We start from the raw sequence: 13,281 nt of genomic DNA, 5'->3' as shown, positions 1-13,281 counted from the left end.
AGGTGGACAGTTAACTAACCGCATTAATTGCTAATTGTTAACTGCATTAATTGCTAATCGATAATTGCACAAACCGCTAACTACTTTTATAGGTGGAGGAAAAATTGCTAACCGTCTTTATGTATATTATATAATATATATTATATTTATATATGTATAAAAATATATATAAATATATGAAATGACGTCGTTTTTATGTTTAAAAATCTAAAAATGATGTCGTAGGTAAGATATTATCATATTACCAAGAAAACGACATTTTGTTTTTGTTTTATTATTATTATTATTATAAAAAAAAAAAAAAAAAAAAAAAAAAAAGCAGTTAGTGGTTAACTACATAGGCGATTAGTGGAGCCAGACTAGCCAGTTAATAAATTTTAATAACCATATCGATGCCCAAAGCCTTAGGTAATAGGAAACGCGGAAACGGAGAGTTTCTATTGGATTAGTAAATGATTCATTTATAAACCCACTATATATAAAATAATTCCCTGTTCTTATTGGATGTGGAACAGGGGGTTTCGTTGGATGAATTTACGAATTAACCACTCAAATATAACACTATCTTGATATTGATTTTGGCATTGATGAGAGTAATAATTTGCTTGTAAACACAAAGAACTCGATGAAGACATAATCACTGACCATTATGGTCTCAACCACGTGTGGTCTTGGACAAGATGGCAGCTATTGTTTCTCCTGTTCAGCTTCCATCATCTACTGAAAGAGAAATGTAAATCTATGGTTTACCAACATTATTATTCCATTCCTTCTTTGCCCTGGATATTTCTTCGAAACAATCTTTCAATTGTCAAGAATGAAAAATCTTAAAAGCTGGGGGCTAACAGATACATCATACATATGAACAGAATGAATACAGGAGGAAACAAGCACACAGGGTACAACTCAACATTTCATGGCTTTCTTTATGATAAAATCTTTAATAAAGAGTGGCAGATGGTGCATGATTGCCGCGATGGTGGAGAGATGGCCATAGGAGAACCAGGCCGGTGGATTCTTCTTCAGCACAGCAGCCACAGTCTTCTTAGCAAACTCCTCTGTTGGGGTTGACCTCAATCCTTGTGAATAAGAGGCTCTCTCTCGGATGGCTGCTTCAAAAGGCTTGTATAATTTCCACTCAGGCATCCGGTTGTAGGTGGCTAGGGCAGAATTTGCTATGTTGGATGTAATAGCTCCTGGGACAACATTGATAACATCGATCCCTAATGGTCTGAGTTCCAATCTGCATGTATCAATTGAGAATTTAAGCAGCAGCAGATAACAAAGCTGGATCCACCAATTTCTACTTCAATGGCATTCATTCAAAAATGAATTGTACTTAAAAAGTATAAGTTGGAAAAACAATCATTCAACATATTAAGGCTATAGAATGGCATATTGTGTTTCTTCATGACACTTTTTTAACATATCCTTCTGTCAAACAATATTTGCTTGTTTAGTAAGATAATTCTCATCAATATCTTTGCTCATCTATATCAGTACCCTTCAACCTAAACAGCTTACAATGAAAAGAATATGCATGTGAGCACCCAATTATTATTTTTTTTTTCCTGTTGTATGCAGGTAATATGCAGACCTCAATGTATCGGTGATTGCATGCAGAGCAGCTTTGGATGCAGTATAAGCACCAGACCATGGTCCAGGAGCCATAACAGTTATGCTTCCCACATTTACAATCTTTCCCTTTTTCCTGGATGCCATGTGAGGAGCAACAGCTTGAACCAACCGCATAGAACCTATTTAAGAGTATGACAAAGAATCAAAGGATATTCCAGGAAGAGATTTGAAGAACAAATCAAAGTCTGCTGAGAGTCGGATAAGAAACAGATCATTTAGATATGGACAGATTCATTCACCGAGAACAATCCTGTAAACATTGGCACATACACATATAATTGTAAGTTCATTTATCAGAGGCAGCACCATGCGTTACCCATTTATCACACCAAGAAACTTAAGCTGCATAAGGATCATAACAGAGGCCAAACCTACTAGAAAATATTTCAAAAAGTATTAATCAGAAGATTTCAAGGATGTGGTCAATATTTTCGAACGATACCAATGTGACCCTTAAGCTTTCTGTTTCAATTTCTTTGTAGTGTCAGAAATATAAACCTTTCTCATTCACTGTGAAATAAAAGTAAACCAATTCCTTAATTCCTACCATTCTAACGAAAAATTCAGCAAAACAAACCCTGCACACCTGTTCTTGTCAGTCAGAGGAGATGCTTTTTGAAAGAACATCCATATCCTAGTGCATAATTAGGAATTTGGGGAATAAGCTACCATTTCAGAGTGGCCTATCTGACTCCACTGAACTGTTGCATACTGTGAACTCAGCGAGGCATGAATATTCTCATTGCAGAAAGTGAAAAGTAGAAGAGGAAGGAAGGATCCTTCATTTGGTGAGCTACAGAATTGTTACTTGCAAGGCATCAGTGTGCTCCATCTCAACATACATCCAACATAAATCCACATCTGATAAAAGTATGAGCAATTTGAGCTGAAATCATGTGGTTTCCACTATCTCAGTAGATTCCAATCAAGGGAAGAACACAGCTTTTAGCAAAACATTTCTGCCCAACATATTCTTTCTAGTCAATTTGAGCCGAGTCTCTAATCAATCCTATGAGCATTGAGGCTAGCAAGCTCCTAAATTATTTCCATGAATCACAAGTAGCCCAAAATTGTTTAATGTGGAACAGTTTCCAAAATAGGGAAATCAGGGCATTTAGGTTCTAAAAATTAAAGCACTTGCACAGCTACAAAGTTCCAATCACAAGAGGCCTTTCAAAGGCTGCATGACTTTTGTTCCTCCCAATCCCAATAACAATGATTATATATTAATTAAATAACTAAATTTACTATTTTTCATCAACTTCAAACTCTTGGTATAAATCAAAGTCATCAAATATAATTAAATTAACGACAAACAAATTAGTATTAAAAAAAAAAAAACTAGTGCTGAAAAATTTTACGTACCAAACACATTGGTATTGAAAGTGTTTTGGAGAGCAGAGGGAGGGATCTCGGCAAGGGGGGCCACACACTGGACTCCAGCGTTGTTCACCAGAACATCTATCCGACCGTACCGCTCCAGAACACTGGACAGCACGTGCTGTACGCTGGCGTCGGAGAGAACATCAAGCTCTTGCAGGAAGAACCTGTGGTCCTGCTCCAGATCAGCCATTGAACCCCGGGACCTGCTCGTGGCCACGACCAGGCAGTTGTTGGCTGCGAACGCGCGGGCAAGGGCGTGGCCGATGCCTCCGGCCGAACACCCAGTGATTAGTACCACTTGTTTGTCGTAGGGATCCATCTGAGCGTTGGGGAAGTCGGTGCCGGAAGTTGGATACAGAAGTTCGCTGATAACAAGGAGAATGATCTATTGCTCGCTCTATTTATCTATATATTATTTAAACTGGGAAAAGCGAAGAACGCAGTTATTCTACGGCCGCGTCGTTCGGGCAAGCGTGTGGTATGCGTGTTTGGTTTCTTTCTGTACGCTTGCTCGATCGCTACATTAACCAGACTCACCAGAGTAGATGGCAGTTGCTCTAAAATTATCCTTTCATTTTTGGTGTTAAACTTTAAACTCTATTTATTTAATTAAACAGGCCAAACACTTTTATTTTAGAGCATTATCAATAGAGGAGTCAAATTTTTATGCAAAATAGCTCGTCAAAACTCACTTTTATCTAATTTAGCTAATAAATTTTTAAATGTATTCACGTCCAATTAGCTATATTTTTATCTATATCATTTAAATATTATTAAAAGTGAGAAAAGTTTTAGAAAAAAGAGAACATATGAGGAAAAATGGGAAAAGTTTTGAGAAAAATAGAACATGCAGAGAAAAAATAAGAAAAGATCTGAGAAAAAGAAAAAACATGTGAAAGAAATAATAAAAAATAAAATGGCTCCCTTAAAAAATATTATTATATTTAGCTTTCTTTTTAGCTCTTCCAATCTAATATCTATTTTACATTTTCTTTTGACTAATTCAATGTAGGAAGTTTTTTAAACATTTGAAGATCTATTTTAAATAAAAGTAACATTTAGCTCTTCCATTGAGAATGCTCTTAATCTTTTAATTTTGTATTGAATTTGTATCAAATTTTTAAATCATGTTAAAAGTTATCTACTATTATATTAAGTATCGACTTCAAATTATATATATATATATATATATATATATATATATATAAAAGATTATATATGTAAACTATAATATATTCAAACCGGTTGGCGTTTGGTTTCTTCATGTGTGTTTGGTACATGAACGTGAGCAAAATGGCACTTGGTCTAGGCCCCCAACATACTTATTGTCCTTAATTTTTGGATGTAGTGGCCTATACAACATTTATTGTTCAATGTTATTCACTTTTTAGATTTGCTATTTGTCCTTTTTGGTACAACTTTTAATAAAAATATAAAAACAAAACATTATGATTTTTGTGAAAATAATAAATGATTTAGATTTAATGGCAAAATCCTTAAACTACACGACGTGATGCCTAGCAAAACGTTGGAGGAATTGGCCTCGTTTGTTTTAAATTGAGTTGGAAGAATTTTCTTCAATCTAATCTATAAAAGTAACTTGTGTTCTTTAAACATGTGAGATATATTATTTTTTTTAATAGTAGAAACAAATTTGAAATAAATTTTATTAAAAATTGAGTCAATCATAGCAAAATCGAGTTTAGAGCTTGTAAAACAACCAACGTTGAGGATTTAAGTCAAAAACAAAAACCATGTTCATCCCCTTTTTTTCTGGTAAACTTAAACTTCCTCTAATTCAGTTTTTTTAAAATAAATAAATAAATAAATAAAACATTTGTTCTGTATTTATAAAACAAAAAAGGGGAAAACACCAGTTTCGTGGGCTTTTCGAGTGAGAAAGCGTGTACGTGTTATTGTTTCTTGTTTTGGGGGCGTGTGCTTTGTGTGGCAGATACACTGAGGCGGCTTCCAAATTTCCTTATCCAACACCAAAATGCACGGAATGGGACGGTGAGGGACAAAATTGTAATTTTGTTTTTTACAATTTTGCGCCTATTAAATAAGAAAAATGAAATGATAATTTTGCTACGGTCAAATAAGGAGCCGGCATTTTATTTTATTTTATTTTATTTTTTTCTCTTGAAATGAAAGGATCTTTCTCCAAAATGCACATGATTCTTCTTTGGGTAAACTTGTACTTATAGTCACCTTAATAGTGTAGTGCTTCGAGGTGGATGCAAATGTTCTTGTTTTGACATAATCCTTACTGACACACAAGGGATAGTACTTAGAAGTTAAAGTTGAGTATGGCTAAGTTTCGTTTTAATGGTATTTAGTATATTATTATATGACTATTATATAATTTGAATGAATGAAAATTAATCTTTTTTTTTTTTTTTAATAAGTGCATATCTAATGATTGATTTTTACTGTCACATTGTTAAGTTATATGACAGTCGTATAATAATAGTATACTAAATAACATTAATCTTGCAATTATTGTCTACATATTCAACTCTCATTTCATTGGACTAATAAGATAGCGCCCATCGGACCTTACTCTTATTTCTTTGTCCTAGGTACGACTAGAGGTGGCAAAATGGGTTGGCAGGTCGACCCATTTACGAGCCATAATGACCCGCAAAAGGTACAACTCAACATTTCAATGCTGTCCTTATGAAAAAATCTCTAATAAAGAGTGGCAGATGGTGCATGATGGCCATGATGGTGGAGTAATGGCCATAGGAGAACCAGGCCGGCGGATTCTTCTTCAGCACAGCAGCCACAGTCTTGTTAGCAAACTCCTCTGTAGGGGTTGTCTTCGTTCCTTGTGAAAAATAGCCTGTCTCTCGGATGGCTGCTTCAAAAGGCTTGTATAATTTCCACTCAGGCATCCGGTTGTAGGCGGACATGGTAGAATCTGCTATGTTGGACCTAACAGCTCCTGGGACAACATTAATAACATCGATCCCTAATGGTCTGAGTTCCAATCTGCATGTAGCATGGAGCATATATCAATTGAGAATTTAAGCGGTATCAGATAACAAAGTATAAATTAATGTCTACTTCAATGGCCAATGAGAAATATTGAGCATTGTTGGGGAGAAAATATCTCACCATGGGCTCAACCTATTTACACTTATTTATAATGTCATCACTCACTCGCCTTATAACGCGTGTGCATACCATTTTTTGCACCTGGGAATAAAAGAAGAAAGGGGGACCTTTTCTCAGGGCTCTATGCCTCCTCTCCTACCATCCTTCTTATAGGGACCCCAAAAAGGCAGAAAGTCTCTCTCTCATATCTCTGAGACTCTCTCTATCCCATGTCTCTCCCGTAAATCTCACATACATTTCTCACAATTCACACACTAATTTATAGATGAATAAATTAAGATAAATTTTCATTATATTTACTGTTCACAAATAAAAATGTTAACTTAAGCATCGAAGAGTCTTCGGCTGCAACCGAAGACCCTCTAACCTTACCCTTATTTTGCAGGAACACCATTGCCGTACAAGAAGTCTTCTCATAGCTCAACCATGAAGAAAAATCATTAGGTGGCAAATTCCACGACCAGAAAACGCATCAACAAGCATCTCATCAATCTTAGCAAATTAATCCCAAGTTACCATTCATTCAAAAATGAATTGCACTTAAAAAGTATATATAAGTTGGAAATACAATCATTCAACATATTAATGCTATAGAATGCCCTCTTGATTCCTTCTGTCAAAAACAGTATTTGCTTGTTTAGCAAGATGACATCTTTTTTTGTTTTTTGGTGTTCGTTTTTTTATTGTATGCAGGTAAAATTCAGACCTCAATGTATCGGTGAGTGCATGCAGAGCAGCTTTGGATGCAATATAAGCACCAGTCCATGGTCCAGGAGCCATAGCAGCTATGCTTCCAACATTTACAATCTTTCCCTTTCTCCTGGATGCCATGTGAGGAACAACAGCTTGAACCAACCGCATAGAACCTATTTAAGAGTATGACAAAGAATCATATTATACATTATTTTGACAACATTCTCAATGTAAACAAAGAATCAGAAGATATATTTTAGGAAGAGATTTGAAGAACAAATCAAACTCTGCTGAGAGTCAGATGAGAAACATTTCATTTAGATACGGATGGATTCATTCACTGAGAACAATCTTGTAACATTGCCACATACATATATAATTGCAAGTTCATTTCTCAGATGCAGCACCATTTGTTACTGTTGGGTAATGGGTCAGCCAAATACTAATAAAGGGCTCCCAGATTAAGAATTATTGTGCAGGCCCATAAAGATAAGGCCTATATCAAACATTTATACAAGCCCAAAGGGGTAAAAACAGAAGTCCAGTTATCTAAAGGTGAAGGCCACGTTCCGAGAGAACGTGGCCGAGCTTAAAGCGCCAAGCCACGTGCTGAGTGAACGTGGCCGAGCTAAGAGTGCCAAACCACGTTCTGCATGAACATGACTGAGACTTCGATAGGACCCCACAATCCCACGATTGCCACGATTTCAACATTATTCGCATTGAAGTCCTCGTGAACGTAGGGCCGAGAATTTAGGGGCCATATTCGACTATAACCTACTCAATGCGTAGGTCCAACCAAGTATCTAGTTAATTTCTCTCAAAAATTCTTTTGCTTTCTCTATGTAAAAAATATTGACTGACTTAAGCATCAAAACTATCTTTCACCGGTCCACCCAACAAGCTCTTACCCTAGATTTCATCTTTCCAATCGTTTTTTGGGAAACTGTTCCAACAGTTACCATTTATCACACCAAGAAACTTAAGCTGCATAAGGATCATGACAGAAAGTTCAAAATTGTGTAACATATTACGTACCTAAACAAACATATATTTAAATGATATATGTCAATTATTTATATATAAAAGGAAGAAAAGCCAGAAATTCAGATTAGGCAGAGAGAAAAATTAAGAATGGTGACGAAAAATTGTATTACCAAATACATTGGTATTGAAAGTGTGTTGGAGAGCAGAGAGAGGGATCTCAGCAAGGGGGGCTACACACCCAACTCCAGCGTTGTTTACGAGAACATCAATCCGACCGTACTTGTCCAGAACAGTGGAAAGCACGTGTTGTACACTGGTGTCGGAGAGAACATCCAGTTCTTGGAGGAAGAACCTGGTGGGGTCCTGCTCCAGATCTGCCATTGAACCCCGGGACCTGCTCGTCGCCACAACCAGGCAGTTGTTGTCGGCGAAAGCGCGGGCCAGCGCGTGGCCGATCCCTCCGGCCGAACACCCCGTGATTAGTACCACTTCTTTTCCGGAGGGATCCATGATCTGATGGTCGAAAACTAATCGATCAGGTTGATTAACAAGGAGAAGGAGAAGGAGAAGTATATATTGGATTATTAGTCTTATGTAGTTGATAACAAGGAGAATAATTTATGTATTGCCTTTTGTCTTTTCTTTTGGAATATTTCTCCATTTAAACTGGATGGAACACCAAGAAAGTAGTTACACGGCCGTGTCGTATCGGCAAGCCGCAAGTGTGTTCGGCTTCTTCCTAATCCTGTGTGCTTGCTTGCAACATGAAAGTCTGAAACAGAGTAAATGGCAGACTGGCAGTTCGTCTAGACCCCAATGGCGGTGTAGCCGTATCTAGATAATTTAATGGTCCTTAATTTTTGATGGCCCACAAATCTTTCCAAGTTTTATTTTTTTATTTTTTTTTTAACCTCTAGCTCTAAGCAAACAGCAAGGAAAATATTAAGATGATTAAAATACTTGAAAAATGGTGGACTCCTCAACAAGAAAACTATAGTGTGAGAAATGCAAGGAAACAATAGGAAATAGGAAATGAGAGTAATTCAGTCCACTCAATAAAGGTCGCTAAATGCGGTTTTTTTTTTTTTTAAAAAAAAGAAAATAGTACGTTTCCAAAGGTTTTTGAAGAAAAAGCACTCTAAGATCGATAGGATCCGAAGATAAAGAAACACTCCAAATTTCGATACAAGAACCTAGCTAAAAAACATAAAAATAGCAACAACCAAAAAAACCCAACAATCAGCATGCAGAAGGCGGGGGTGGAGGAAGGAGGGGTGTGGGTGGTAATCGACGCATGAGATTCATGCGCCGACGTGTGGATGTCGAATGGTGTATCAGCTGATGGCTGCAGGTGTTAGAATATACGAAAAATATATTATATTTTTCGTTTATTCTAATAGCGGGAAGATGGAATGCCGGTTGAAGCAATGGAGTGGCGTGTTGGTGGTTGGATCTGTCTAAGGAGAGTAGATCTAGATTGGCATAGAGGTTGAGCCTTGACACATAGGTTGTAATTTTGGGCGGGTGGGATAAGCCGCATATGACGACCAATAAAGCCTCATGAGAGGTGGGAAGAGCTAGAGAAACGTCTAGCCATGGAGCAATAAAATGAAAAAGCTTCATTAAAGGAAGAGGAGGAGGGGACGACCAATAAAGCCTCATAAGAGGTGGGAAGAGCTAGAGACACCTCTAGCCATGGAGCAATAAAATGAAAAGGCTTCATTAAAGGAAGAGGAGGAGGGGAGTAGGGAAGATATGAGATCTATTCTCTCCTTCCAAGGAAAAGACTAGCGGCGATTGAGAAGAAAAGAAAAGTTTCTAAACGCTCTCAACTAGAGCTAGGTTTGTAATTTAAAGCAAAAGCAAACATTTTTGTCTTCTAAACTTGATCAAATCTTTCCAAGTTTATTATTCAATGTCATTGACCATCTTGCTAATTTGTGTTTGCGTATATAAGTTAATTATAACTTGACCGTTTAATTAAACGGGTCAAATTCCTTAATCCTAACTCTTTAATTTTGTGTTGATTTGCATAAGATTAGCGAGTTGTATTAAAAATTCTCAGCCTTACTATTGATTTCTTTACACTAAGAATGACAAATATTAACGTAAAAAATGATATACACCACACTTTTATCTTACTTTCATTTCAAAAAAAATTCAATAGCTTTAAAAAGTAAAATATATAATTTTATTGAAAAAGGATCTCTATTTCAAATTTATTAGATTAGTTTGTATAAATTAATTACAAACCAATTTGCTGCTTTTGGTAGCTGAGTAAGCAACCAATTCACTTTGTGCGGCGTTAACTCAACGTTATAATAAATGAAAATACCTAGAGGAATTAATGCTGACGGCGTGCCCCCATCCAAAATTAAATTTGAATAGTTGAAATAATTAAAGGAGATCAATTGCCAATTGACCAGTCAAGATGGTAAAACAGGATCCTCTACAATCCATTTGGAACAGGAGATATTCAGTTAATGGTCAAGATTTCTTTAAGAGACCATAAATAGGACATCTGTTCCATTAATAAAGAAAATAATAAAATATTATATATTTTAAAAAAATTATAAAACAAAATTATAAAAAATTAAGCGGTGGTTGGCCACCCATTAGGGGTGGCCGGACCACCCCAGTTGGGGCTAAGGGGCCACCCCAATTGGGTCTGGGGGTGGCTTAGGCTACCCCAAACCACCGGTATGGGGTGGCTTCATGGCCCTTGGGGTCGTCTGGCCACCCCCAAGGGCCATATCTAAAAATAAATAAATAAATTGTTTGGCCCTAGGGTGGCTTCCCATGGCTAAGGGCCAAATCTAAAATAAATAAAAAATTCGTTTGGCCGTTGGGTTGATCCGGCCAACCCCAAGGGCCAAACAATATATATATATATATATATATAGTTTGGGTTTAGGGGGTGGTCGGACCACCCCCAAGTGCCATGGGGTGATCCGGCCACCCCTGGCCGACCATTGAGAGCCACCCTCAGCTAAAATGGGGGTGGTTCGGCCAACCCCTATGGCCAAAATGGGGTGGCCAGCCACCTCTTATTTTATTATTATTATTATTTTTAATCTGAAATATTTTTTTTTATTTTATTTTATTTTTTTGTAGTGGGACATGTGTCCTATTTGTGGTTATAGAATTTCTAAGAAAAAATTTCAACCATGAACTGAATATGATCTCCCGTCCATTATGGACTGGAGAGAATCCTATTTCCAAGATGTTAGCATTTACATATGAGTAAGTGAATATTTAGTTAAAATTTACAATTTTTTTATTTTAACGGCTCACGTTTTTAAAACATTTATATTACATTTTAGTTATTTATTTTTACTATTTTATTTATATTATTATTTATTTATCTATTTTCATTATTCCCAAAAAAGAGAGAAAATAAATTTTTTCTCATTATTAATTTAACTTATGCATTGTTCCTAACTCCTAAGCATTGTAGCAACTACTCAAATGCTTAATCAAAATGCCTAGCTGGATGTAGAGTTTTTTTTTTTTTTTTATTAAATAAAAAATGAAATTGCTACAAAGCTAGCCAAAATAAGTGCATGGACTACATCAGACTCTATAAAATGCTAAAACATTTATTGAGCTGCTACATTTCTCAACAAATTTGGTGAGTAGGGTCTACTCACCGAATATGAAAAAATATATATATATATTAAAAACTTTCAACATTCTCTCTCATCTTAAAGAAAGAATAAAAAAAAATTCCTAAAATGAATATTTAAATAGATTAGTTAAAATAAAAATAGAGAGCCAAATTAAGTTATTTAAAAAAAAGTATGTAGCTAAAATAGAAAAATATAATTTTTTTAAAAAACTAAAATAGAGAATAAATTTAGTGAGCTAAACGTGAATGATCAACAAATAGATCCAAATTTACAACCTATTTAGGATTGCGTTTGAGGGGCCTAAAGGTGTTTTTAACACTCAAAAAGTCCGTCTGAAGAAAAATACTTGTTTGGTAAAATTAATTAAAAGCGTTTTTAAGGGTCAAAAAAGCTTAAAACTAGTCAAAAAAAAAAAAAAAAAAAAATTGGGAAAAGGTTAAAAATGAAGTTTTTGCCAAAAGCTCTTTTTAACTTAAAAATTTTATTTCTTAAACGCAATTTCAAACATGCTCTTAACCTTATTTAAGGAGAAAACGCAGATGGGCCTCTCTAACTTAAAGTGAACAGATTATAGCAAATTACTCTAACGAAGATGGAGCCAAACTTGGGCCCATGGAAAGAAATATGAACCCACCTAAAGCCCAATATGTCAATCATCAAAGATAGGTTGGCAATTTTTAGTCTAACCCATTCACCCGATGTAATCCAATTTGGAAACAATCCATTTTAGACACCCAAGCCCTTCCCCAAAATTCCAATAACAAATAAACAATCCACTTTTATATAAAATACATTTTAATCTTATAATTATTTCATAATATTGATATGTCAATTTTAATTTTTTTTTTAATTTTTTTTTTCTAATAAAGATTAGTTAGGAACTTAGGACTGTCATATCAGTATTATATGATTTATAATACTACTCATTTTCAAAATTACTCAGCTCATTAAAATGACACGTGTCCAAAATTTTCACATATATTATAACAATCTTTGTTCTAAGTATTTTTTTCAAAAGTCAAGAATATTTGGTTGATTTCGGATTAGGCTTTAATAGAACTTATTTGGCCAGAATTCCAGCCTATAATTCTACAACCCTAATTCACTCTCTTGCATGATCAATTTAATAATAAGATTCGGTTGAGAGAAAACAAGTAAATAAAAAATGAAGTGATCGAAGATAAAGTTGATTAGGTTTCCCCTTTTTATACTTAATCTTGGCCAAGAAAGTTTATTATGTTATACGCATCTCGCGTGTGTGCCAAGTCATTGCAATAGTTGCAGCTCTTAAGATAATGGGACTCAAATGAGCGGCTCACGGCTCTCAACTTTTCTCTATTTTTTGTGGCCTCGTTGAACACTATACTCCACATGCATGGGTCCCTTTAAAAAAATAATAATTAATTAATTTCTCCTTATAAGTGCTCAATAAGATGGGATTATATTAATCTTTGGAGGTGCTCTTTAGGAAGTCGTATACTTTCGCTCACCAAAAGAATAAAAAATCATTTGAAAAACGAATTTTGAAGTTCAACCCCTTTTTTGGTGTTACAAATTTTTTTTTGTTGCTCCATAAAGCAATCCACTAGACAAGTTTGACAGGTGAATCTGTACCATACTTCTTAGGCACACCTATAAACAAATCCTACAAAAGGATTTTATAAAGTGATAAGTAGCACAAAATTTATTCGGGCACGTGAATTTAAATTGTTGGAAATTTAGACAATAAATTGTTAGAGATTTCAATCCATGCAGAAGAGTACTAAGGTCGTATGCACATCAGTGCTAGTAAGAAAATTCTTATGTCAATTTAGAGACGGTACTTTCTAAG

The 13,281-nt window shown here is 35.3% G+C and overlaps 2 protein-coding genes across 2 annotated transcripts; both read right to left on the bottom strand.

The window, feature by feature from the left end:
* Positions 1 to 739: 739 nt before the first annotated feature.
* LOC132165926 (NAD(P)-binding Rossmann-fold superfamily protein) lies at positions 740 to 3,567 on the bottom strand. Its single transcript, XM_059576638.2, has 3 exons — positions 3,004 to 3,567; positions 1,598 to 1,757; positions 740 to 1,243 (listed from the first exon to the last, which is right to left on the bottom strand). Exons 1-3 carry the CDS (start codon positions 3,338 to 3,340, stop codon positions 907 to 909), a joined length of 834 nt encoding a protein of 277 aa, XP_059432621.2. The 5' UTR covers positions 3,341 to 3,567; the 3' UTR covers positions 740 to 906.
* A 1,959-nt stretch (positions 3,568 to 5,526) lies between these two features.
* Positions 5,527 to 8,548, bottom strand: LOC132166421 (short-chain dehydrogenase RED1-like). Its single transcript, XM_059577225.2, has 3 exons — positions 7,992 to 8,548; positions 6,848 to 7,007; positions 5,527 to 6,015 (listed from the first exon to the last, which is right to left on the bottom strand). The coding sequence occupies exons 1-3, from the start codon at positions 8,329 to 8,331 to the stop codon at positions 5,679 to 5,681; spliced, it is 837 nt and encodes a 278-aa protein (XP_059433208.2). The 5' UTR covers positions 8,332 to 8,548; the 3' UTR covers positions 5,527 to 5,678.
* Between the last annotated feature and the right edge of the window lie 4,733 nt (positions 8,549 to 13,281).

Source organism: Corylus avellana, chromosome 11 (genome assembly GCF_965113065.1).
Source record: "Corylus avellana chromosome 11, dhCorAvel1.hap1.2, whole genome shotgun sequence".
NCBI classification, from domain to species: domain Eukaryota; kingdom Viridiplantae; phylum Streptophyta; class Magnoliopsida; order Fagales; family Betulaceae; genus Corylus; species Corylus avellana.
Note: the sequence above shows the minus strand (reverse complement) of the source record. Positions and strands in the feature narration are given on the sequence as shown.